The sequence below is a fragment of the Lampris incognitus genome, chromosome 15, assembly GCF_029633865.1.
Source record: "Lampris incognitus isolate fLamInc1 chromosome 15, fLamInc1.hap2, whole genome shotgun sequence".
Taxonomy (NCBI): domain Eukaryota; kingdom Metazoa; phylum Chordata; class Actinopteri; order Lampriformes; family Lampridae; genus Lampris; species Lampris incognitus.
In genome coordinates this window covers 30867440-30895323 of record NC_079225.1, presented here as the reverse complement: position 1 = coordinate 30895323, position 27884 = coordinate 30867440, and the positions used below count along the sequence as shown (strand labels likewise).

At 44.7% G+C, this 27884-nt stretch overlaps 1 protein-coding gene across 1 annotated transcript in view; it reads right to left on the bottom strand.

The window, feature by feature from the left end:
• The window catches only part of LOC130124841 (kelch-like protein 29), a 220706-nt gene that overhangs the window by 57470 nt on the left and 135352 nt on the right, over positions 1–27884 (bottom strand). The window contains exons 10-11 of the mRNA XM_056294189.1: positions 25814–26012; positions 20138–20189 (exon numbers count right to left, since the gene is read on the bottom strand). Of these exons, the coding sequence (XP_056150164.1) occupies positions 20138–20189; positions 25814–26012 (251 nt within the window). The remainder of the gene's footprint in view (positions 1–20137; positions 20190–25813; positions 26013–27884) is intronic.

Genomic DNA, 27884 nt, shown 5'->3' with positions numbered 1-27884 from the left:
GTCTATAAAGCTGGTAGCATATAAAGGGAGCTTTTCTTTGGGATGTGATGGGGAGGTGGATGGGATTGAGGGGGGGGGGGGGGGATAAAAAATAAAATAAAATACAGTGGGCTTTGTCAGCTTGGGCATAGAGCAGAAGTAAACATTGCCTCAGACATATCGCGGACACCCAGCTTAGGCTCAGGGCGGACAGCAGAGGCCCCGCGAGCTCATTTGCTCTCAAGGATTTAAAGGATGTTTGTCTTTGCACTGGTAAAGGAGGATTCTCACAACGCTGCTATGAAGCTGATGGTCGGGTGAAGGATCTAAAATCATGCAATAGTAAGAAAATACTTGAAAATGTGGATATGGCTGTTTCTGGGTTTGTTTGTTTTTTTGGAAGGACATGCTGATATGCTGACTTAGAGAGGCAAAGGGCAATATTTTACTATGAACTCGCTCCCATGCGGAGGCTATTTTCCAAAGTATAGCTTTCTGACCCAGCCCAAATGCCTCCAACTTCCAAGTGACCTTGAATGTTAAGCTGAATGAAAAGTCGAGTCAAATAGGAGCTAGAATTACTGACATTCAAAGAAAAGTGAACCGAGAGAGCGCAAACAGCCCCCCCCTTTCCCTTGTGAGCTCACAACTCTTCCAATCTCACACACACACACACACACACACACACACACACACACACACACACACACATTAATCACACCGGCTTTGTTCTTGTTTTTTTCTTCTTCTCCGTTTGCCACAGCCATCGTAGTTTGCCGATATCACATGTTTGCGGCTCTTCATTGTCATTTCTTTTTATCAGTCTTTCCTCTTTATCTTTAATTATACCCGTTTCCCCTGGTGTTTCACAATTACTTTCCTCATTTTCCCCCCCCCCCCCACTTTTCTTTGGTGTATTAGCTGCTTCACATAGATGATTTCGACTGTCTCCTAATGTGGCAAACTTATCTATAGAAACCAGATTTGGGTTTCTCCTTTATACCTGCCCACCACTGAACTTTTTCACTGTTCAATGGCTAGTTCCATCCGTAGTACGATAAACAAATGTGTAATTAAATGAATAACAAAACAACCTTAACCTAAATGTTAATTTGATAAAAGGATTAAGAGTAAAAACACTAGGCAAAAATCTCTCTCTCTCTCTCTTTACATTATATATCAATAAAATCAATTGAACCAGTTAAATCAATTTCATATGATACAGTTCACCCACTTATTGCTTTGTGGATGTGTTTCCAATGATATCGAACGCAAACTTGTTGAAACGGTTGAAGGTGTTTACAAATGACTAAAGATAAAAAAAAAGAAAAAAGGAAGGATAACTGAATTTGCACTCCCTCCCATGCACACACAAACACACACAAGCCCTACAATGGCCAACACAGTGTCCAATTACTGGGCTTAAGCAGTCATCCATGCCAGTTCTACCCGGATCCTGCCCCCAATACACCGGGTCATACACTGATGAGCCAAAACATTATGACCATCTACCTAATATTTTGTTGGTCCTGTGTGCTGACAAAAAAGCATTGACTCCCTGACGCATGGACTCTACAAGACCCCCAAAGGTGTCCTGTGGTATCTAGCATCAAAACATTATCATCAGATCCTTTAAGTCCTGTAAGTTACAATGTGGAGCCGCCGCGGATCAGACTTGTCGCTCGGTCCAGCACATCCCACAGATGCTCAATCAGATTGAGATCTGGAGAATTTTGAGGCCAGGACAACACCTTCAACATTTCGTCATGTTCCTCAAACCATTCCTGAATGATGCGTGCAGTGTGGCAGGGCACATTATCCTGCTGAAAGAGGCCACTGCCATCAGGGAATACCACAATGTTTAGGTAAGTGGCACATGTCAAATTCACATCCACATGAATGGCCAGACCCAGGGTTTCCCAGCAGAACATTGCCCAGAGCATCACACTCCCTCCATGGCTTGTCATCTTCCCACATTGCATCCTGGTGCCATCACTTCCTCAGGTAAAAGGTGCACACATACACGGCCATCCACTATCTAAAAGAAAACGGAACTCATCGGACAGACAACCTTCTTCCACTGCTCTAAGGTCCAGTTCCGACATTTGCATGCCCATTGTAGGCACTTTCGATGGTGGAAAGGGGCCATCAAGGGCACTCTAAGTGGTCTGTGGCTACGCAGCCCCATACGCAGCGGGGTGTGATGTGACACATTCCTCCCATAACCATCATTAAAGTTTTCTGTGACTTGTTGTTCAGTAGACTTTCTGTCGTTTTGGACCAGATGGGATAGATTTCGTTGCTCTTGCACATTGATGAGCCTTGGATGCCCAAAATCAAGTCGCCGGTTTACGGTTTGTCCCTCCTTGGGCCACTGTCTGTAGGTACTCAACCACTGCTGATTGGGAGCACCCCACAAGCCTTGTTGTTTCAGAGATGCTCTGACCCAGTCATCTGGCCATAACAATTTGGCCCTTGTCAAAGTCCCTCAGGTCTTTATTCCTGCCCATTTCTCCTGCCTCCAACACATTGACTATGAGAACTGACTGTGCACTTACCATCTAATCTACCCAGACCTTGACATGTGTCCTTGTTTGGATATATTTGGATATACTACTACTTTTGGCTGCTCCCGTTAGGGGTCGCCACTTCAGATCATCAATTTCCATGTCTTTCTGTCCTCTGCATCTTCCTCTTTCACGCCAACCACCTGCACATCTTTCCTCCCAACATCCATAAACCTCTTCTTTGGTCATCCTCTTTTCCTCTTCCCTTCAGCATCCTTCTCCCAATATACCCAGCATCTCTCCTCTGCACATGTCCAAACCATCTCAATCTTGCCTCTCTTGCTTTGTCTCCAAATTGTCCAACCTGGGCTGTCCTTCTAATATACTCATTACTAATCTTGTCCTTCTTCGTCACTCCCAATGAAAATCTTAGCATCTTCAACTCTGCCACCTCCAGCTCTGCCTCTTGTCTTTTTGTCAGTGCCACCATATCCAAACCACACAACATAGCTGGTCTCACTACCCTCTTGTAAACCTTCCCTGCTGGTACCCTTCTGTTGCAAATTACTCCTGACATTCTTCTCCACCCACACCACCCTTCCTGCACTCTCTTCTTCACCTCTCTTCCGCACTCCCTGTTAATTTGAACAGCTGACCCCAAGTATTTAAATTCATCCACCTTCACCACCTAAAATCCTTGCATCTTCACCATTCTGCTGTCCTCCCTCTTGTTCACGCATATATATTCTATTTTGTTCCAACTGAATTTCATTCCTCGTCTCTCCAGTGCACACATCCACCTCTCCAGGCTCTCCTCAACTTGCTCCCTACTCTCACTACAGATCACAATATCATCCATGAACATCATAGTCCACAGAGACTCCTGCCTGGTCTTGTCCATCAACCTGCCCATCGCCATCGCAAACAAGAATGGGCTCAGAGCTGATCCTTGATGTAATCCCAACTCCACCTTGAAACCATCTGTCATTCCTACCACACACCTCACCATTGTCACTCTGCCCTCATACATATCCTGCACCACTCCCACATACTTCTCTGCAACTCCCGACTTCCTCATACAACTCCTCTCGGCACCCTGTTATATGCTTCTTCTAAATCTGCAAAGACACAATGTAACTCCTTCTGACCTTCTCTGTATTTCTCCATCAACATTCTCAAAGCAAATATTGCCTCTGTAGTGCTCTTTCATAGCATGAAACCATACTGTTGCTTGCTAATCATCACCTCTCCTCTTCTCCTCTTAACCTAGCTTCCACTACTCTTTCTCATATCTTCATGCTGTGTCTGATCAACTTTATACCTCTGTAGTTACTACAGCTCTGCGTATCACTCTTATTCTTAAACATTGGGACCAGTATGCTTCTTCTCCACTCCTGAGGCATCCTCACACATCCTCAAACATTTGCCCTTGTTTGGAGATGATTAGTATTATTCGGTTCACCTGTGAGTAGTCAATGTTTCGGCTCATCAGTATATGTGACATTGTAGTTAACAATGGATGATTTTTGCCAGTATAGTGGTTTTGAGAGAAATTGCGTGGAGTTGAGAGAGAACGGAGTATTTAGGTTTTAGAATGCTTTCCATTTCTTTTGAAATGTAACACATAGGAAACTGTTTCTCTATCTGCCTTTACTGATATCAACATGTGATGATATGACCTACTAACTCACACTTTACAGATGTCCACATTCTTAGAACATCCCTGTATGTACATATTGTTTTGCAGCTTTACAACTACTTTCCTTTTCCTGTATATGCATTAGGATCAGCGATGTTCAAGATTTCGTGGCATGCTGCCAGAGGGCCTGTCCACCATTTATCCTGAAAACATCTCTTCCCTTCCAAAAGCTCAGTGATGAAGAACTAAGTCTTGAGGAGGTGGACTTGGCCAATCCCATCATTGTGCAAAGACCCTTGAACACACAGGCTCCCTTTGGCCACTCATGACCAAAAGGGCCCCTTCATTTAAATGGGAAACTCCTTTGCCCCAGCGGACCCTCAAACCCCGCCCCCACCTCCAAACACCTTTTCTTCCCCCTGTAATGCTACTTCCCTGATTCAAAAAGGCCCGCTACATTTGAGGCAATACCGCCAAAACGTATTTCTGTATTCATGTCTAAATAGGATTATCTACCCTACCACTGGCAACTCAATTACACATTTGTACATCTTCGCCTTCACAGATACTGCTCGATGCCACTGATGTCACCGCTGGCTTTGTGAGGACAATGTTAACCTGCAGACACTTCCACAATTGGAAAGATTTTAAAGGCAAACCAACGCTGTTCTATACAAATGGACTTCTAATGTGTTCATTTATCTCATAACCTGGCCTGTCAAATATATCTGCTCGTCACCCACCTTCTTGCTCTTCATGGTTCAGTCCTTTGCAGACTATGCACTGATCGGTATGGACTCATTAACAGTGCAAACAAGGGGCTCTAATGGATGAGATTGAAACAAAAGTATCTAATTTAGTAAATTAACACTGAAAATAGTGCTGGGTGATATGGAAAATATCATGATGACCACAGGGGATTTTATGGCCCTGTGATGGACTGGCGGACTGTCCAGGGTGTCTCTCCGCCTGCAGCCCAATGACTGCTGGGATAGGCTCCAGCATCCCGAGACCCCGATTGGGATAAGCAGCTTGGATAATGGATGGATTTTACACAATATCTATATATATCACGATACCCGATTACACACACAAAAATACCATGTTTTAGAATCCAACTGAGGTTCATTACATTGAACTTTTTGGCAATATAAAATATTACATCAAACAAAAACTTGTTTTAAATAATACTCAAATATTTCTGATCTCATTTTGTGAAAATTCTTAGGTAACAGATTCTTATTAATTTAGATAACAAAACTGTATCACGATATGACCATATACACATTTCATCCTAACACAATACATTTGAAAGATGATAAATGACAACATTGAATTATTGCAAAGCTCTAACTGAAAATGATTATTGTGTATGATGTCTTGCATATCATAACAGTTACTTTCATCACTGAGCTGATGCAAAGGTGAGATGACAGCTTGTTAATAATGTTAATATTTGGCTTGACTATTCAGACTTTTTGTCACTTATCAGCATTTTGTGAACACTTGCCTTCACTTAAAGGGGACATAATTTCAAACACACATTTAATTAATTTGCATCTTCTTAAGACATGGCATTCAACAATCCACAATTAAAATATTTTCCTCAAAATCCTATATGCATCGCTTCAGTTTATGCAATGCCTCTTTTGCCATTATGGACCTCACAAGGACCCAGAGAAAGGAGAGAGGGAGCAGCAAAAGAAGTCAAAGGATAAGGATACTATTATTGTCATTCCAGAACATGTTCTACATGAAAGGGAATTAAATGAGGTACTCAGGTTCCGATGCAGGTAATAGCAATAATAAAACCGAGGAAAGAAAGCACACAATAAAAACATTTTTTTAAAATAATGTTTGTAAATAAATATGTAAATATAAGCAAAGAGTGAGAAGAGTGTGAGGATAAGAATGTGAGATCTAAAAGATAAACAAGGTGACCAAGTGGGCACAAAGTGCAGCAATGCCCTGATATTACAGCATAATAATACTAATAGTAACAGCAGCAGCAATTGTTCAGTTCAGTTCAGTTCAGTTCAGTGAGATGCAGAATTTATCAGTCTCACAGCATCAGGGAAAAAGCTGTTCCTCAGCCTGCAGGATCAGGCCCTGATGTTAAGTAGCCTCCTGCCTGATGGGAGGGGGGCAAACAGTCCATTTGCAGGGTGGGTAGAGTCCCTTATGATGCAGGAGGACTTCTTCCTGCACCTGTTGATATAAATGCCATGGATGATGGGTAGATTTCTGACAATGATTTTCTGTGCAGTCTTTACCACCCGATTCAATGACTGTCAGTCTGCACCAGAGCAGATATTGTAGCACATGGTGGTGCAGGAAGTGAGGATGCTCTCCACTACACACCTGTAGAAGGAAGTGAGGACCGACGTGCCAAGGCCAGCGCTCCAAGGTCCAGTTCCTTTTTTTTTTAATAAATGTATTTCTAGTTTTTCCCCTTATCCCACCCAATTAACCCAATGGCATATGGCCGGAACTCTTGTTTAATAACTCCCCTGGCTCACGTTTCCACAGGAAGGAGATAGTCGTAACATCAGCTTCCTTCAAACTCGTGTCGGCTGCTCTCGCTATTTTACATGCTGCAGCCTTGCATGGATTGCATCACCTTCAGGCCGCGAAGGAGGCGTAGGGAGAATGCTTTCAGTTGCTTGGCTGCAGGCACCCGGGTGGGCCAGAGGGGTCGCTGGAGAACGACGAGTCCCCGAACACTACACCGATCTACACCCACTATCCCTCGGGTAAGGGTGGCCTAATGAATGCCTTACCCCGTGGACGCTCTGGCCGTGACCGGTTACGGCGAGTCTGGGATACGAACCTCCCAGCCACATGACGAGCGGGTTGCAAGAACGGCGGTTTATTCCGCTTGGCCACCAGAGCGGCCAAGGTCCAGTTCCGATGCTTGCGTGCCCACTGTAGGCGTTTTCGACAGTGGACAGGGGTCAGCATGGGCACTCTGACTGGTCCGTGGCTATGCAGCCTGATACGCAGCAGGGTGAGATGCACTGTGTCTTGTGACACATTTCTTCTGTAAACATCACTAAAATTTTCTGTGACTTGTGCCACAACAGACCTGTCGGTTCAGACCAAATGGGATAGCCTTTGCTGCCCTTGCCCATCGATGAGCCTTGGGTGCCCAACACCCTGTCGCCGATTTGTGGTTTGTCCCTCCTTGGACCACTGTTAGTAGGTACTGTCCATTGCTGACTGGGAGCACCTCATTACCCTTGCTGTATTAGAGATGCTCTGACCCAGTCGTCTGGCAATAACAATTTGCCCCTTGTTAAAGTTGCTAAGGTCTTTATTACTGCCCATTTCTACTGCCTCCAACACGTAGACTACAGGAACTGATCCCTTAGCATCTAACCTTGTTATTCATCCGTTGCAGCGACGAGGACCATCTAGTCATCGACAGATGACTTGCGCGATGATCAAAGTGAGCAAGAGTTGCGCATTATCAACACCACTCCCTCATCCGAGACCCCCTACTACCAGTGGCAAGACTAGCAAGACGACTGACAATGGGAGACGGATGCAGATTTTTCCTCAGGGTTTCTTCCTGAAGCCTTTCCTGTACACGAGTATGCCCGCAAGGCAGCGAAGGTTTTAAATCAGTTTTCCTTCTCCTAGATGAACTTCCTGACGAGGCTAACGAGCTTTATCTACCTGGGTTTGAAATCAGAGTTGTCTTTCTCCTAGATTGGCTGCCAACCAAGATGAACGAGTCCAATCGACCCACTCGGTTATACTGCCAGGAGCCCGGTTGCCCACGCAGCAGACTTTGTGAAAACAGGAGGTATCATGAGAAGGTGCTGCTGCGGACACATTTGCGTAGGAGCGGCCATATGCTAAGGTCCTGATGGACCCGTGGCGATCATTACACCAGGAAGCGAGAGGCCACCGCACTGCTTCGCATTCCTTTTGGCAAGTAGGACATCTGGCCCAATACTCGCCACCACCCATCATCTAATCTACTATTACCTTGACATGTGTCCTTTTTTTCTGGATATGATCAACGATATTTGGTTCACCTGTGAGTGGTTTGGCTCATCAGTGTATGTACACACACGCCTGTCTTCATCACAGCTCCAACGTAGCCCACACAGTTCTTCCTTCGTTCTTTCCACATGACTGGGCGTGTCAGGAAACTTCCACATCTGGACGTCAGGCTGCTCCATGGTTCTGACCTTAGCAGCCCTGAGCCCACTCACAACCTAGCATTACCCAACACCGGGCTGTCAGAACAGCGGAGCACAGGAGGAGGAGCACAGCCAACGGGGAGTCATGGCTTTGGATCAGATGTGGGTTTGTGTGTGTGCATGTCTGTGCATGTGTGTTTCTGAGCAAGTGTGTGTGTGTGTGTGTGTGTGTGTGTGTGTGTGTGTGTGTGTGTGTGTGTGCACGCGCATGACAGCTCTGACAAAAGAGCCTCGCAGGGATGGCTGTCAGTCAGTTGTGAGCTTGATGGGCGCTGGATGAAGGGATGCAAGGGTGGAGGGATGGAGACAAGCAGAGGTTGGTATGAAGGGATAACCGAACTGCTGACAGCTCCTGTTTTCTTTTCCTGCTATAGCACTGTTGGTAGAAAACACTTCTTTTATTAATACCATTTTTACTTTCATCTGTTTTTTTCCAGAAACATCATACTTTTTGCAATGACTACTTGCAACAGCAAAAGATAAATCCACAAATGCAAAAAAAGAAGGAAAAAAGTAAGATAAGATAAATAGCTAGAGATAATGACAAGACACAGGACAGAACCATCATTCTCATTGACATCCAGTGCCACTAAAACTTTGAGCATACGCAATGAAAACCACCACTGTAGTGCACACTCCTTCATCTAGTGCTGAGTGATATGAAAATCATCACTATCATATTAATCAAAGGGAATATTACACAATAGCGATATATGTCATGATAGCTGCTGATATATGCAAAAATACCAAGTTTAAGAATCCAACTCAAGTGCATCGCATTGGACTGTTTGGTAAAGCAGGGCATCAAACCAAAAATAGTTTTCAAATAATACTCCCTCAAACCTCATCAGACCTAATCTTGTGAGACATTTCAGGTAATAGATTTTCATCATCAATTTAGACAACAAAAAACATGCATCACAATATGAAATTATCTGAGTTCCATCCCGTACAACACCACTGGAGGAGGATAAATAATAATATTGAATTATTGCCCAGCCCTACTTTCATCTATCATCTTAAGGTGGTCTAGTTGGTGAGGCTGTCCCTAAAGCAAAAGGTCACAATCCAATACATATACTACAGTACAGATATAAATTTACCCTCCAGGATCAGTCAGTTAGGCACTCCATAAAACCTGAGCCTCTAAAATAACTTCTTAAAAGAGAGCTATAAATATGGCATTAGGATTTCCCGTGGAATGAAGCAGTTAAGTAAAGCAGTGGCACATTTTAGTGGGGTGTGTTTGTGTGGGGTATGAAGAGGGCTCTAGTCATAGGAGGTTGAAAACTGTATGACACTTTGGCTGATGAAAATGTTTGTGCTCCCAGGAAAGAGGTTTGTGTAAGAGATGAATCCCAATTTTGAGTTGAGGGCCACCGGAGGAGCAAGGTATGGGCACGCATAAACAAACAGCACCTGATAAACTATGGCAGTTGCTTCTACCTGAATCAACTTCCTCCAAATAACTTGTGCCACCTGCATCCCACGTATGCTCTGCCTAGAGCCAGAACAAACTGGATTTTTTTTTTTGGACCCCCCCCCCCCCTTTTCTCCCAATTGCACCCTACTCTTCTGAGTCGTCCTGGTCGCTGCTCCACCCCCTCTGCCGATCCGGGGAAGGCTGCAGACTACCACATACCTCCTCCGATACATGCGGAGTCGCCAGCCGCTTCTTTTCACCTGACAGTGAGGAGTTTCGCCAGGGGGATGTAGCGCATGGGAGGATCATGCTATTCTCACCCAGAACAGGCACCCCGACTGACCAGAGGAGGCGCTAGTGGGTATGTGTCCTGACTAGTGCAGCCAGAACACATACCCACATCCGGCTTCCCACCCGCAGACATGGCCAATTGTGTCTGTAGGGATGCCCAAACAAGCTGGAGGTAACACGGGGATTCAAACTGGCGATCACTACGATGTTAGGCAATGGAATAGACCGCTACACCACCCAGACACCCCAAACCGGAATGTTTCAAATAGGAAATCATGACATTACCATCATTTTAACACATTGTCCAAGTACAGTCTCTTGAGTTTTGAAAATCTCATCCTGTTTTCAGAAGTTCGTTTGGTATTTAAGATCATTCACAATGCTGCCCCTCCACCATTGAAGAGCTTCTTTCAGCTCTGCTCTGAGCAAATGAACAGAACCTCTCGATCTGCTCTAAACTCCGATTTAAACATCCCTCTGCGGCAGACTGCCTTTGGACAATCTGCTATTTCATTTACAGCCATTAAACACGGGAATATGCTTCCAGCTGAGCTTAAAACTTGCACAGACTTTCATTCTTTTTCCCATGGTGCAAAAAATGGATATCGAGCAACCAGTCATGTCAACATTAATTTGACCGGGATTCTGATTTTTAATTGTAATGAATTTTAATTTTAGAGTTGTACTGGATGAATTTGCTGGCATTTATATGTTGATGTGTGCTTGCAGATTTGTCTAATTGTTAGTGTGATAGAGAATATGTAATGGTTTTGCATGTAAATTAATGTTTTTAGTGTCTGGTGATTGCTCTGTGTGTACCTGCCCAGGGACCGCAGATGGAAAATAGCTAATAGCTAAATCTGGCATAAATCATCTCTTCTCATTTGGAGATTAATGGGGGGGGGTTGTGCATGGTCCTTGTTTAATAAAATAAAAATAAATTCATGTTATGGAACAAACACATGCAAGTGAACACGTGTGTACATACAAAAACACACACACAAACACACACACACACAGAGTCAGTCTCATGGTAGAAGAGGGGTTGAAGGAAAGATGAAGACAGAGGGGTATATGGAGGAGGTGGATTCTTCCTCTTCATCTTGGGTACAGGAGGCCTTCCTCCTCTTATCACATATTATGTCTCCTCTTCCTCACTCCACCATGCTGAGAAGATAATTCTTTCCTTATTTCTGTTCTTCCTTTGCCCCGGCCCTACATCTCCCTCTTTCTTCTGCTCTCTCTTGAACCACAGGAGACTTTTCTTTCCCTTAGCCTTCCTGTCTTTCACTCAAACCACAGGAACTTCTACTTTCTTTGGGTGTCTTCACTGAGCTCCATCTTGACCCCTCACTGCCTCTATCAGCCCATTCTTTCACCCCTTCCCTCTGGCTGTGTTGACCTTTCTTGACCTCCTAATTTAACCAGGTAAGCTTTACTACAGGGTTGTGGGGGATTGAGGTTGGGGTGGAATTGCACATACACAGGCACGCAACCCCCCCCCCACTACACACACACACACACATACACACACACACACACACACACACGACAACACATTTACACTTGGGAGCCAGTTAGCAGGATCCAAGACTGCCGCTGCTGTTGGGCCACTGAGCATCTCTACAGGAGAGGTTGTAGACTGTATTCACAAAATGTTACGTTCCCCGTTTAAGGTCCGGGGGATGAGGGGAAGTAACAAAGAAAATAAAAGTGTCCCAGGGGAATAGGAAAGGTGGGAGGTGGAACCAGGTATAAAAATAAATAGATTTATTGACAAAAACTAACCCTATATACAATAAGAAAAGGCCAGATACAGTTGGGGAGAAAAGGGGGGAAAATTGGAGGGAAAAAATAGAAAAAAAATCTTGCTCAACTTTCTTCCTGGATGCTGCTGCCTTTTCTTGGGGAACCCCTGCAGCAAGCACTGTCGCATCGTAAACACACTACCTTCTTTCAAAATGAACGAAAGAACTTCCAGCTTTCGGAGATTCAGCTTTGTGAGATCGTGTGATCGACAACCGCTGTTTATTCTCTTAAGTTCTCTCATCCCGCATTTCCTATAAAATCCTCCTCTTCACTCATATATCCCTGCACGCCCTTACCCCCCAGTACCTATGAGACCTCTTCAACCCCTATACTCCATCCCGGAATCTGCCGTCTGCAGACATGGGCTTGCTTTCCATCCCCCACACCAGCCACAATTTTAAAAGACTACTGAAAACCTACCTTTTTACTAAGGCCTTTTTACTAAGGCCAATGGCGTGAGGGGTTGGGGCCTGTTTTGAAAAAGCATTTAAAGGACCAGGGCACTGTTGAAACACTTTAAATGTCCTTTAAATGCCTTTTCAAAACAAGCCCCAACCCCTCACCCCATTGGTTGTAATGTTTTCTACCCCACCATTGGTTGCTGTGCATCGTAACTACCTATCCCATTGGTTGTAATAGTTCAAATGTTTTCTCCTCTCATTGGCTCATTGGCTCACACATATTCATACCTAGGGACAATTTAGTATGGCCAATTCACCTGACCTACACGTCTTTGGACTGTGGGAGGAAACTGGAGCCCCCGGAGGAAACCCATGCAGACACGGGGAGAACATGCAAACTCCACACAAGGCGACCCGGGACAACCCCCAAGGTTGGACTACCCCGGGGCTCGAACACAGGACCTTCTTACTGTGAGGCGACCGCACTAACCACTGCGCCACCGTGCCGTGTGTATATATATATATATATATATATATATATATATATATATATATATATATATATCCTGAGAGCAGGATAAGTGGTTGGGAAGATGGATGAATGGAGCAGAGAGAGAGAGAGAGAGAGACAGAAAAGGCAGGGGATGACATGTAGCAAAGGGCGCAGGCAGGATTCGAACCCAGGCTGCTGCGGTAAGGACTCAGCCTTATGTGGTACATGCTCTACCAGGTGAGCCACCGGAGCGCCCTGCTTAATCAATATTAATAAACATAATCCTATATTTGTCTTTGACGCTGTAGCTAAATTTACTAAAAAGCTATCTATTCGCTGTTCATCATCCACGGCCCATGAGTTTATCTCTCTTGATATTTTGACTAAACTCGTATCAACTTCTAAACCAACTACTTGCCTACTTAACCCCTTTCCAGCAAAACTTGTATAAATACCTCTGGCCTTTTCTGGGACCTACAATGCTAGACATGGTTAATTTATCACTTACTACTGGCATTGTTCCCAGCAGTTTAAAGAGAGCTGTGGTCAAACCTCTACTTAAAGAGACTACACCTCAATCCAGGGTCTCTTAATAACTATCGACCATTCTCTAATCTTCCACTCTTATGTACTTGAGAACCATGTAGAATAAAAATATCTATATGAACCTTTTCAGTCAGCTTTTAGGGCCTATCACTCCACTGAAACTGTTCTAACCAGAGTGGTAAATGATCTTCTACGTGCTATGGACTTTGATTCCATCTCTGTGTTTATACTACTGGACCTCAGTGCAGCTTTTGATCACCATTGATCACTCTATACTATGAGATAGAATAAATTGTAATTTTGATGTCTCTGGCCTAGCTCTCTCTTGGCTTAAGTCCTACTTATCTGGAAGAACACATTGTGTCTGCTATAATAATATTCCATCGAAATTCTCTGATGTTAAATATGGCATACCTCAGGGCTCAGTTCTTGGCCCTATACTATTCTCTCTTTATATTTTGCCTCTTGACCAAATTATATGCTGTGATTGAATAATTTTCCATTGCTATGCAGATGATACTCAGCTGTATGTGCCTAGAAGCGCTGATGATTGTACTCAAATTACTAATTTAGAGGCCTTCTTGGCTGCTGTGAAAAATTGGATGTCTTTAATGCCCCTTTTCCACTACATGGTACCGGCTCGACTCAACTCAGACAGTATCATTTCTATTACCGTAACAGTATCCCCTCAGTGTAGTTGGTCTGCACTGATTTTGGTACCCACTCCAGTTTTTTTGGAACCTCGACAAAGTGCCAGAAAAGTGGTAACAGTTACCAAAATGTTGGTACTTTCCAGTAATGGAAAACGAATAAGTCAAGTCAGGTTGAGCCGGTACCATGTAGTGGAAAACGGGCATACATTTCCTGCTTAGAAATTCAGATAAAAATGAGATGCTGGTCACTGACTGTGCCAGACATAGACACCAATTTGATCAAGTAACAGTAACGCTCAACAACTCTGTGATTTCACAAAATATGGCAGCCAAAAATCTTGGTGCTACATTTGATCTCAGCCTTTCCTTTGATAAACACATTAAAGGAATTACCAAGAGTGCCTGTTTTCACTTATGTAACCTAGCTAAAATCCGGTCTTTCCATGGCTGATGCAGAGACTCTAATACGTGCATTTTTTTCATCCAGAATTGATTACTGTAATTGTATGTTTCCAGGTCTGCCACGTGCTAGTACTAAAAGTTTTCAGATGGTTCAACATGCTGCAGCTAGAATCCTAATGAAAACTAGAAAATTTGACCATATTACACCAATTCTTGCCTCCTTTTATTGGCTTCATATCCATGTTAGATCAGACTTCAAGGTGCTTTTGCTGCCCTATAAAATCGTAAATTGGCTTGCCCCATCATACCTGTCGATCTCCTTAAACCATATATTCCATCTTGATCTCTCCACTCTCAAAATAAAGGGGTTCCTGTGTATACCCAAAGTTAAAAAGAAGTTAGCAAGGTGCCTGGGTGATGTAGTGGTCTAGTCTGTTGCCTACCAACACAGGAGTCGCTGGATTGAATCCACGCGTTACCTCCGGCTTGGTCGGGCATCCTACAGACACAATTGGCCGTGTTTGTGGGTGGGAAGCCAGATGTGGGTGTGTGTCCTGGTGGCTGCACTAGTGCCTCCTCTGATCGGTCAGGGCATACAAAAACACTGTTCAGGGGGGAGGGGGAACTGGGGGGAATAGTGTGATCCTCCCACGCATTACGTCCCCCTGGCGAAACACCGTACTGTCAGGTGAAAAAAGAAGTGGCTGAGGAATCCACGTGTATCGGAGGAGATGTGTCGTAGTCTGCAGCCCTCCTGGGATCAGCAGAGTGGGTGGAGCAGTGACCGGGACAACTCAGAAGAGTATGGTGATTGGCCAGATACAAATGGGGAGAAAAATCCCCCCACAAAAAAAAGTTAGCAGGCAGCAGGGCCTTTTCCTATCAGGACTGGTTCTTATGGAATAACCGGCCTGCTGCCATCAGACAATCGGGGTCTTTTGAGTTCTTTAAATCCAAAATTAAAACTCATCATCTCATCTTAACCTACAATTAGTTGCCTTTAAATTGAGTACTTCATGACTTGTACTGCATAGCGGGTCGGTTTCTGTCTCAATGAATTTACCAAGCACCTGTCCTGCTGACGAGATTATAGAGTATAGATTATTGCAATCTGTTCTTATCTCTCTCACATCTTTCTCTCTGAATAATGTCTCTGCCTGTCTTCTCCTGCATACGTGAATGGTGTGATGTGAGTCTCCCCTGTGTGCGTAAGTAGTCTGTGCTCCTGCCAGGTTTCCATGGTGACAGTAGCCGCCACTTGGACACTGCTTGGCATCCTCCTCATCACACTCTTTATATATCTAATAAATCCATATAATTTTGTTATCCTGTTTCAAAGTTGTACCCTTCTCTCGCTCTGATGCGTTGCTAATGCCTTTTCTTGTCTGCTGTCCTGTGTATATGTGAATGGTGTGATGCGAGTCTCCCGTGCGCATTTGTATTCTGTTGTCCTGCCAGATCTACATGGTGATGGTGGTCGCATGGCTCAGGTCATAGGCTGTTCAGGTGGCATCTGCATGCTGCTTGGCGTCCCCCTCATCATATTTTACATATATCTTATATTTCCATTATAATTCTGTTATCTTCTTTCAATGTTGTATCCTGTAAATTGTGTTTTATTCTTTACACACAACATCAATTGCACCTCTGTCCATCTTGGGAGAGAGATCCTTCCTCTGTTGCTCTCCCTGAGACTTCTTCCTATTTTTTCTCCCCGTTAAAAGTTTTTTTTTTTTAGGAGTTGTTCCTTATCCGATACAAGGACCTAAGGACAGGATGTTGTATTTCTGTGAAGCCTCCTGAGGCAAATTTGTAATTTGCGATATTGGGTCATACAGATAAAACTGACTTGACTTGCGTTTTTGAGGCATTGCCTGATTCTATTGGAATGCACCCTTAAGGTTACATGCCTTGCTCAAATGCGCATCCAGTTGTGCCACTGGGACAAAAACAGGTATTTTTAGCTGCTGTTACAGTCAAACAATCGCCTTTCCAGCACCAAAGTCCCCAGACTGCGTGCTGTTGGCAACGTCAACCACATGGGCTCCGGCTCCTCTCTAACCTTAGCTCTGCTGACATTTCAGTGAATATTGCAGCTATAGCGACGCTGCTAGTTTGTCTCTGAAGACTTAGAGCTGTTTTTCAACTCTCTACTGGTCTACAACCATTTCTTATCTTACTAACTCTTTTCTATCCATCCTCTCTCTCTCTCTCTCTCCCTTTCTTTATTCTTAATCCTGTGATTTCCCCCCAGGGTGCCAATTTGCCATGGTGAGGATCACGGCGCCAAGGGCTTCAGCTAATATAAGGGGGAGACAATGTGTATCTGTGTGCACGTTTATAAGTATATGTGTATTTGTGAATGTCTGTGCATGGGGTTGTGTGTGTTTGGCAAAAAAAAAAATCTCTTGAGATGATGCAGCGCTGGGTGGTAGACGCAGTGCTGATTGTATGTTTGACCATGCTCAAATCATGTTGAACCTCTGTAATATTTGAATATTGCTCATCCTAATTAAATTTAGTGGATTAAGTAGGTTATGCTAGTGTGTGCATCTCTGTCTGCCCTGCTGCGAGGGGACAAAACTACAAGATAAGAGGAAAAAAATGAAAATACAACACAAACACATGCACGCACAAGTATACATACACTCTCACTCCACATCCAATTCTGTGCAGTCTATACATGCAGTGAGGCTAGTCGGCCTCAGCGTGAGTGATGTTTACTGTTGTTACACGCTTTTGAAGTGTTGGTTTTGGACAGAGTGATGGTGTCAGTTTGTGTCCCTGTGTTTGTGTGTACACGCCAAGCGTGTTTGCGTATAACATCGAGCACTTCAGCTTTAGGAAGACAACAAGCAAGTTTCCTGGCAATGTGCCATATAATTATCCCAGTGTCTTTGCTCCATTGCTGCTGTGTAGGAAATAGCTCTGTTCAACAGCGGCCACCAGTATAAAGGTCAAGTGAATACAGCCTTAATTTCACACTGTAGACATGGCAGAATTTCATATCCGAGGTTATCTAATGTGGATTTACTGCACCCCAAGTTACATTTTTAAGGCTGAAATAGATGTGTTTACTTTAGGCTTCACCGATAAGCCGACAAAATACCAAAAAAATATCAGACCTCACTTCCTCTATGCATAGTAATGTTTAGCTTTCTTGCTTGCTTTATTTTTCTTTCTCTTGTAAAATACCATTTCGGGCCCCAGGAAAAAAATAAAAAATAAAAAATAAAAATTGGAGTATCACCTGAAGGGCTCTCGTCACACAGCGATTAGACATTTCCGGCACACTCTCTGGAGTCGTGCTATTGCAGTTTTGTGGCATTAAACCAAGTAATATCACGCTACAATTGTTCTAAAAGACAAACCAGCCTGAATAATTACCCACAGCAGAACAATAATCAACAAAAGTCTAGACAAAATACTAATCTTATAATTGTCTTGCAAACCAGTGACAACTCCTCTGTTGCTACTATCTCCTCGCCTAATGGTCGGCTGTGGAAGCTGGGGAGCCAGAAATTCACATGACAAATGAATTCAATTATTGCATGAAGAAAGAGCCATTGTCAGCTTTGACAAGTAAATGTTAAGGCAATGGCCAGGCAATCGAAAAGGTAGGGTGTGAATCGAGCCAGGCTGGAGGCAGTAGGTGGCAGAACTGAGAGTAAAGAAAGCCGATGGTCTTTTGTGCACCCCTCATGAGGTGTGAATATTGCTCACATCTCCGCTTACTCCGGCTCTCCATGAGCTGCTAGCTAACAAAGGTGTGAATGAATAGATGGATACATCACGCCTGTAGGACATAAAAAAAAAACAGCCGACATTCCTTGTCTTCTAACTAGAGATACCGGCTAAGCTCTTGCTTAAGCTCATCTAACCCATCTTTATCTATCAATCCTATCTAGGCCCCTAGACGCTGGGCCATTTTAGCCAGCTTAGCACCGTCTCAGACAAATATTTCAAGTCGTGGACAAATTGTGTGGCAGGAACGATGGAGTGCCGATCCACGGAGTTGTCGACTCAAACCACATCCTAGCAGAGTCCGAAGATGCTGGCCGTGTTTTTGTGACATGGCACCGGATATGACGGTAAAGACCACGACTACAACACCATCCTAGTGAGCAACCACTAGGAGCATTGTACAAAATGAAGAGAGCCTAGTAACTACGATTAACAGAATTTAAAGGTATTTTTGGTAATTTTGTGTGTGTGCGCGCATGTGTGTGTGTGTGCATGCGTGTGAAATTTATGTATTAAATGCTTCGTCTAAAGTACACTTTTCCATTAAAAATGGCTAGAGATACTACAGGACCTGAAGGTCACTTTGGATTATTGCCAACCCAAGTTGTGTATTTTTTGGGCTTCTAAAAGCAAAAATTCACATCTCTAATACAACTCCACGTTTTTTTCTGTAAGAAAACAATGTGACAGTAGCCTCACTTCAACCCTCACACTGTTTTTTTTGGGGGGGGGGGTTATTTTCCTCCCCTTTGTCTCCCCAATTGTATCCAGCCAATTACCTCACTCTTCCAAGCCGTCTCGGTCGCTGCTCCACCATCTCTGCCAATCCAGGGAGGGCTGCAGACTACCACATGCCTCCTCCGATACATGTGGAGTCGCCAGCTGCTTCTTTTCACCTGACAGTGAGGAGTTTCACCAGGGGGACATAGCATGTGGGAGGATCATGCTATTCTCCTCAGTTGCCCCTCCCCCCTGAACAGGCGCCCCGACCAACCAGAGGAGGCGCTAGTGCAGCGACCAGGACACATACCCGCATCCGGGTTGCCACCTATAGACATGGCCAATTGTGTCTGTAGGGACGCCCAGCCAAGCCGGAGGTAACATGGGGATTTGAACCGACGATCCCTGTGCTAACTGTCATACTGTCAGATTTAATTTTTTTTCTCCCATCGTACAGTGTGACATAGAATGAATGTAAAAGATGGCCAGAATGGCACAGTGTGTGGGAGTGTTAAGGAAATTCAGCCGTCCATTCAAACGTTTTTGGCCCACTAAACTCCCGAGCTTACAGTGAATTAATTCATCTCGCTTTGTAGGCATGTAAAACAGTCAATAACTTTTTGATACAGACATTTCTAGAATAATTTGGGGGGCAATTCAAATCCTTTAACAACACTTGACTGGGTCTCAACCCCTGGCTTTGAAAAATTTCGTTCCAGGGAGTTTTGAAATGAATAATCTATATTGTGGAATACCGATTCAAAGATAATAAATCATAACACAGATCAAACGACCGTTCAGAGATGCTGCAGTGCAGTGAAGCCACTTCACCCTGTAACATATTTTCTATTTGCCTCTTTTACTTTGATGTGTGTGTGTGTGTATGTGTGTGTGCGTGTGTTGTGTATTCATCCGTGCCTATATGTGCATTTGTTTGCGAACCATAAATTCTAAACTCATTTACATTTTGGGCTCCAAGAACATACACATAAGATCATAGACAGGGAAGAAGTGCAAGAGGCCCATGAAAGGGAGAGGGAGGGAGAGAGAGAGAGAGAGAGAGAGAGAGAGAGAGAGAGAGAGAGAGAGAGAGAGAGAGAGAGAGAGAGACAGACACACAGAGTGGGGGGGGGCTCCATGTGCGTGTGCGTGTGTGTGTCTCAGTGTGAGAGCAAGAGAGACAGACCTCGGAGAGAGCGAACGAGGGAGTGTGAACACAGCTAGCCATCTGCATCTCCCACTCATTATAGTTCATTTGTCTGAGTGCTATTCCACTTGGCTGGGCTAAGTTAACAGTTTGCCCTGGCAACTTCTCTCACCTCAGCTGAAAGGAGCACCTCTCTGAACGCCTCTCTACTTCTGATAAGTGCTCTATAAATAAAGGATATCATTATAATTTCTTAAGTAGAGAAGGCAAAAGACTGTGGATGCTATGTGTGTGGCTTTGTATTTAAATATGCCTAGTACAGAGAACTTAACGGTTCTCCTTAATGGCTCTCTCTCACACAGGCGCAATCAACATCTCGTCTTCTCAGAACGTGAAATTGAAGTCATTCTCATGGCTGCTTTTGCTAAACAGCCACACATAAATAGAAATAATAGAAAAACATTTATGAGCAAACTCCCAGTGCCCCCAGCTGTTTAATCCCCTTGATCCACAATCTTACAGCAAATGATCAGATGCACATCCACACTCTAATTAAACAATTAGCAGGTAATGGATTCACATACTCTACATAATGCATGGAGGACTCATCATGTGCCAAACACTTCACTCTACCCATCGTCCTCATCAGGGGCGTCCAGGTGGCGTGGCGGTCTATTCTGCTGCCTAACAACATGGGGATCGCCAGTTCAAATCCCTGTGTTACCTCCGGCTTGGTCGGGCGTCCGTCCCTACAGAGACAATTGACCGTGTCTGTAGGTGGGAAGCTGGATGTGGGTATGTGTCCTGATCTAGCGCCACTAGCGTCTCCTCTGGTCAGTCGGGGTGCCCTTTCCGGGTGGGAGGGGGAACTGGGGGGGAACAACGTGATCCTCCCACACGCTACGTCCCCCTGGTGAAAGTCCTTACTGTCAGGTGAAAAGAAGTGGCTGGCGACTCCACATGTATCGGAGGAGGCATGCAGTAGTCTGCAGCCCTCCCTGGATCGGCAGAGGGGGCAGAGCAGTGACGGGGACGGCTCGGAGGAGTGGGGTAATTGGCCAAATACAACTGGGGAGAAAAATCCAAAGATCCTCATCAGGCCCAACAGTGAGGATAGAGGATGTTGTGAATGGCAGACATACTGCCCGTGTCCTGCACAAATCACATGTGACAGCCCAACTGCTGGATTGATAAAGCATTGGTAAAGATCAATGCACCCACTCCTCATATTTGTAGACACACCCAAACACGCTAAGCACTTGAACACATATGCACAGAGGCTACACTTCATAGCAACATACTCGGCTACTCTTGGCACTTGTGTTTTGGTAGGTCTTGGACCGGAGTCAGTATTTTGATATCATAGGCATGCAAATTTCTATGCTGAGTATCTTTTTGGCCCCCTGCATAATCCATAATATGCTGAGTCTGTATCCCTCAAAAGCAATAGACAAAGCATCCACTTCAGACACGTACAACCTATAATGTGGTAGAGGAAGTGTTCATCCATCCATCCATTATCCAAGCCGCTTATCCCAATTGGGGTCGCAGGATGCTGGAGCCTATCCCAGCAGTCAATGGGCAGCAGGCGGGGAGACACCCTGGATAGGCCACCAGTCCATCACAGGGCCGACACATTCACACCTAGGGACAATTTAGCATGGCCGATTCACCTGACCTACATGTCTTTGGACTGTGGGAGGAAACCCATACAGACACAGGGAAGAACATGCAAACTCTACACAGAGGATGACCTGGGATGACCACCGAGGCTGCACAACCCCAGGGTTCGAACGCAGGACTTTCTTGCTGTGAGCCAACCGTGCTAACCACTGCCACTGTGCCGCCCAGGAAGTGGTCAATCTCAGGTAAACACAAGGGAAAACAGAAGAACTGGAAGGTGTGTTCAAAGCACACATAATATCACATTTCTAAACACCTCACCTGATAATATTTCAGCAACACTAGGACCAATGTCAGCATAACTGGGAAATTAGCATGGTTTCAAACATGGTTCCTTATGACATCTTTATTGTCAATGTGTGACTATTCCCTTAGCCTTCCTATTTCGTCTCATTTCCAAGGTGAGAGCAAGTTATCGTTTTTTCTTTCCACCAGAAATAGTTTTACTTTTAGCAGCTGGCATTGTGATTGCTTATTATTTACTCCCACACTTATTAGCTACTTTGGAAATTATATCTTTCGCAGCGCCTCTAGTCAAGTGAGCGACAGCTAATGAGGACATCTGAATCTCTTTCAAACACGTACATACTTATAAAGCAGTCCACGCTCAATAAGAGACTTGCTGATCATGATAATGAACCTATTAAACGGCTTAAAAGTGAAATTGCAAATAAAGCAACATAAACTATAAAATAGATAAATAAATGTTTAAACTTTTTTTTATCCTTTACTTTTTAATTTTTTTTTGCATTTTCTGTTAACAGAGTAGCAGCTTTGCAACTGGGTCAGTTCTGCCCTGGCAAAGAAGTGGTGCACAGAACTCTGCCATGTGAATGTGCATCTGTTAGCTGCAAAATAGTTCAAGCAAGGCCTGGCTGGATGTTGATTTACTAGTCTCATCTGCAAGAGTAAACAAAATCTATATACTGGAAAACTAAGTTTGATTCAAACTCACTGCTAGAAAATCACCACATGTGCATAAACGTACACATACACACAAAAACACTCGTGCGAAAACTAAATTATAGCCACATACGCATGCATGCATGCATACACAGCTCACAAGCCCACAGATTGAGTGTGTTCAGCAAGAAATGTTTCACGGATGGCGGTTTTTCTTTCTTTTTCTGCTTGGCTGACTTATCTTCTGAGCTCAGGTGGTGCCCCATCTGTTTATAGGCTCTCAAACACACACACACACACACACACACACACACACACACACACACACACACACACACACAGCCTACAAAAGACACATGTCAAGGCTTCATGCATTAACTGTGGGCAAAACGGTCTTTCCTTCAAAGTTCATTGCTCATCCCACTGTAGACCCCCCCTCCTTTTTTTTAACCGCATCCCTTCCTCTCCTCCAGCTCTTCTTCTCTTATGCCTTCGTCCATACCCTCTTCTCTTCAGCATCACTCTTTGCCCCCCCCCCCCAAAGAGTAAACCAGATTGCTACACTGAGGAAAATCCCACACTTTCCTCCGTCATGCACCCACCCGTGTTCCTCCACCCCTCAGCCGCTACCTTTTCTCCAGGGCACCACAGTGTGTCCCTGTGCCGGCCCCCACGCCTGCCTTGCAATCCTAGTGACCATGCATCCCACTGTGCACTGCCCACCCCAGGTGGGTACAGTAGCAGATGGCTTAAAATATATCACATGAGCACACACACACACACACAGGAATAAATATATGCATACACAGGCAACTATACACATTCATCCACCAGTATATAGACAATCGCCACAAGCTCACAAAGACGTGCATAAAAAACCAATAGACAAACACACACACACACACACACACACACACACACAATCTTTCATACTTCATAATGCATAACACGTTGTAAAATACACACAAGGCGTTTGGCATTGACGGTTCATCTTAACATATGGACGTCAGGAGTTGCAAACCTGAATGGGGAAAAGTTACATAAATCTGCCTCTTGCTCAGCCATCTGGGCCACGATGCGTCATAAATGCATTCATCCCACCGGCATCTATGATTTCTAAAACCCTGTTTAGGGCCACAAGCTGCAATGAATCAATACACGCTCCATGTTGTGTAATGGGGCCGGCAACAAGCACAGTAAGATATGCACTCATTGAGCATTATGAAGTGTGTGCGGCGACAAGAAAGTGCTTCCAGAAAACTGCCGAAAACCAAGAAAGACCATTGGATTGTGGATGAGTAATGGGATGATGTCAAGCACACATAATGCCGCAAATGTCTTTTCTCACGAGGCAAATGACGCTGTTTAAAGCCTGCAATTAAACATGTAAAATTAATAAACTAATACGATTCCCCTGACATTTGTTTACTGGCACGTACACACTGAGTGGACCACAGCATTTGGCTAGTAAACTAACTACACTGTAAAGTGCCATGTGTTAGGCAATTATCCTCATTCTACCAAGCAGAAAATAAGTTACGCTGGATGGTACCACGTGTCTGTGCTAAGCTCATAATACATTGCCGACATCGTAATTAGACAGCCTTTAACTAAGGGAAAGAGTAGGGTCCTGGTGGACCCGAGGGTAAGATATAACGTCCAAAAGCAATTTAAAGGCGCCAACTGAAATTCCATGAATATATAATGTTAATGCTGTAAACAAATACAATGGTCTTCAAGGGCTGGAAAGCATCAGCGGCAGGCGGAAAGTGGTCGTCGGGTTGGTTTGTTGGAATGAAAGGAAAGGGCTGACTGTGCCCAGCTGGTCTTTAAGAGCTGGTGGGAGATGTTTATTTGGTGGGCCCACAGTAAAGGAGCCCAGGGTTCAGCCGCCCAAAAATCCTGGAAAGGTGTTATTGTTGGCCACTCTCAACTCTCATAGTAACCGCAAATAGGCTGGGCTCAACTACGCCAAAAAAATTTATTTTTCTGATCCACCCCCTTTTTTTCTCCTCAATTGTATCTGGCCAATTACCCCACTCCTCTGAGCCGCCTCCGTCACTGCTCCACCCCCTCTGCTGATCCGCAGAGGGCTGCAGACTACCACATGCCTCCTCCGATACATGTGGAGTCGCCAGCTGCTTCTTTTCACCTGACAGTGAGGAGTTTCACCAGGGGGACATAGCATGTGGGAGGATCACGCTATTCCCCCCAGTTCCCTCTCCCCCCAGAACAGGCGCCCTGACTGACCAGAGGAGGCGCTACTGCAGCGACCAGGACACATACCCACATCCGGCTTCCCACCAGCAGACACAGCCAATTGTGTCTGTAGAGAGGCCCAAACAAGCCCAAGGCAACATGGGGATTCCAGCCACAATCCCCATGTTGGTAGGCAACGGAATAGACCATCACGCCACCCAGACGCGTAAAATGTTTTTTCTAAATGTTGGAAGTAAGTGAAAAACCCATGACCTGTTTGCACAGATACAAAATAGATCCCTATGTTGCTATTCAAGTGTTCACACAAGTACGTGGATATCATTGTAAAATGCTGTCATAAACATTTGCTTTCCAACAGTTGGCTGAAAATCAATACGCAGGGGCGGTGGGTCAAGCGGTCTCCTTGTTGAGACCTGACAGTGTCTTGTGGTGAAATAGGAGGAATGTAAATGTGAATGGTTGCATGGATCCAGTGGTACATCTTCTGGGTCAATTGCATTTGTCAGTGGCAGCTCATGGTATTGGCATGTTTGTTGGCCAACCCAAGCCATCCAGGCTAAAGCAAGATGCATACTAGCCATTAATTTGCGTGCATGTGTACAATGCTTTGGCAACAGCATCAATATATGTAGCCGTGGAGTGAGGATGTGTTGTGTTCTGCCTTGAATTTTGCCATTAAAACTGATTATTTATTCATTCATTTATTTTTGACATTGTTGTCTTTTGGAGCGGCATGGCTCAGGAGGTAAGAGTGGGCCATCTAGTAATTGATAGGTCGCTGGTTCAATCCCCACCTCCTCCAGTGAGCGTGTTGAAGTCTCCTTGAGCAAGACACTGAACCCCTAACTGCTCCTGATGAGCAGGTTGGCACCTTGCATGGCAGCCTCTGCCATCAGTGTATGAATGTGTGTGTATGAATGGGTGAATGTGAGGCATACACTGTAAAGTGCTTTGAGTGGTCAGTATTCTAGAAAAAGCACTATATAAATGCAGTCCATTTACCACTGACAAGTGTGTGTAGCTGTGGTGCGCATGCATGTACCTGCTGAGAGTCGTGGCCGGGTCCTCGGCGTCTGCATCTCCTGCCTCGCGTGGGGCAGCATGTGGTAGCGCTTGGCCTCGTTGACCAGGTCCCGGCACGCCTCTGAAGACTTAATCAGCTCCTCGTTGTCCACCACATTCAGCAGGTAAGAAGGATGGATGAAGGGGAGACGCACCACTGCCAACAGCTCTGACACATGCTGAAGAAAAAGAGCAAACATTAAGTAAAAATATCCACACGTCTGTTTTTTTTCCCCCCCTTTTCTCCCCAGTTGTGCCCAGCCAATTACCCCACTGTTCTGATCTGTCCCGGTCGTTGCTCTGCCGATCTGCGGAGGGCTGCAGACTACCACATGCCTCCTCTGATACATGTGGTCGCCAGCCGCTTCTTTTCACCTGCCAGTGAGGAGTTTCACCAGGGGGACATAGCGGGTGGGAGGATCACGCTATTCCCCCAGTTCCCCCTCCCCGCTGAACAGGCGCCCCGACCGACCAGAGGAAGCGCTTGTGCAGCGACCACGACACATACCCACATCTGGCTTCCCACCCGCAGACACGGCCAATTGTGTCTGTAGGGAAGCCCGACCAATTCGGAGGTAACACAGGGATTCGAATCAGCAATCCCCATGTTGGTAGGCAACGGAATGGACCGCTACACTACCCAGACACCACTAAGTAAGCTGAGAATTCTCAATAGGTGGATAAAAAAGATGGGTGTATTGTTGTGAGAGGAGGTGAGATTTAATGGCTACGTAGGCTGACAGTTCCTCTGCTCTCACTGCTGAAACGGTTGCAATCAGTCCTCACTTTGTCATGTTCAGGCAAAATTGGGGGGGGGGGGATCAAACCAGCAACACAAAGAACTAGCATGTGGTTTGGTTACTCAACCCATCTTATTTTGAAATCTAAAAAGAATATTTTGTTATTAAGGGATTTTAATCCATTTAACATTTAATTTACAGCATATGACACTGCATTTTACCAGCACAAAACGTGGTTGAGGCAGCAAAATTTCTGCTAATTAAATGAATAAATGAGTACAAAAAACAAAACAAAACAAAAACAAAAAACAAACTGTACAGCCTTTTCAATAAGAGGAGCAAAATGTGAGCAAAGGAAAAAATAAGTCTCATAAAAAAGGTCAATGGCACGAGAGCAGTTTTCAGACACGTAGATTTAATCTACCCTGGGACAGATTGCCTAGGACGCTCAAATGGGTGTTAGATGAGTGAGGACAATCACACAGAACCAGACAACACAGACAACAAAACACAGACGCTCCCATTCCTTTCACAACTAAAATGCAAAAACATGAACCCCTAACCTCATTATATCGTTTTCACTTATTTATTTATTTTTTGGCTTGCTTTTTTTTTTTTTTTGTCGAACAAGTAAATTACTTTTTAATGAGTGTTAGAAAAAGCAGGGATGGAGTGTGATGGTGAACATTGGCGTAAACAAGACCGAGCAAGAAAACAAGGGAACTTGTTCGGGCTTTGGCAATGCACCACAGGACCAGTCAATGTCATAGTGAGGTCTTCACAGCCAGACCATGTGGAAGACTGTCAACTAGCATCTGTCAAACTCCTTGTGTGTGTCTGTGTGTATGTGTGTTGGTTCTTGTGTCCACACACATTCATGTGTGTTGAAAGGGAAAGACAGCACAGACTGTTGCCATAGAAACTGTGTCTATAGCTCTCCATGGCTGCCTGTTACTAGTTTCATAGTAAGTGAAAGTGTACATACACACATGAACATACACACACATGCATACACACACATACGTTATGTGCATTTGCACATATACGCATGAGTTTGTACATGTGTATTTTTGCAAGGGTGTTTGTGCAGGTTTGTATCCCCTTGAGAGTCTCATCAGTGTCAACAATATGAGCTCTGAGTAAGCTCGGACAAAGCGACTGAACTGGGTGGGGATTGACCCCGTTGACCCCTTGTCTTGGAACAGAGTTGTGGCTGAGCTGCATCTGGAGAGCACAAACAAGAAACCGGGGGGGAAAAAACCTTATTCAGAGAGAAAACAAATCACAAGCTGACTCTCGGCCCAAGCATCT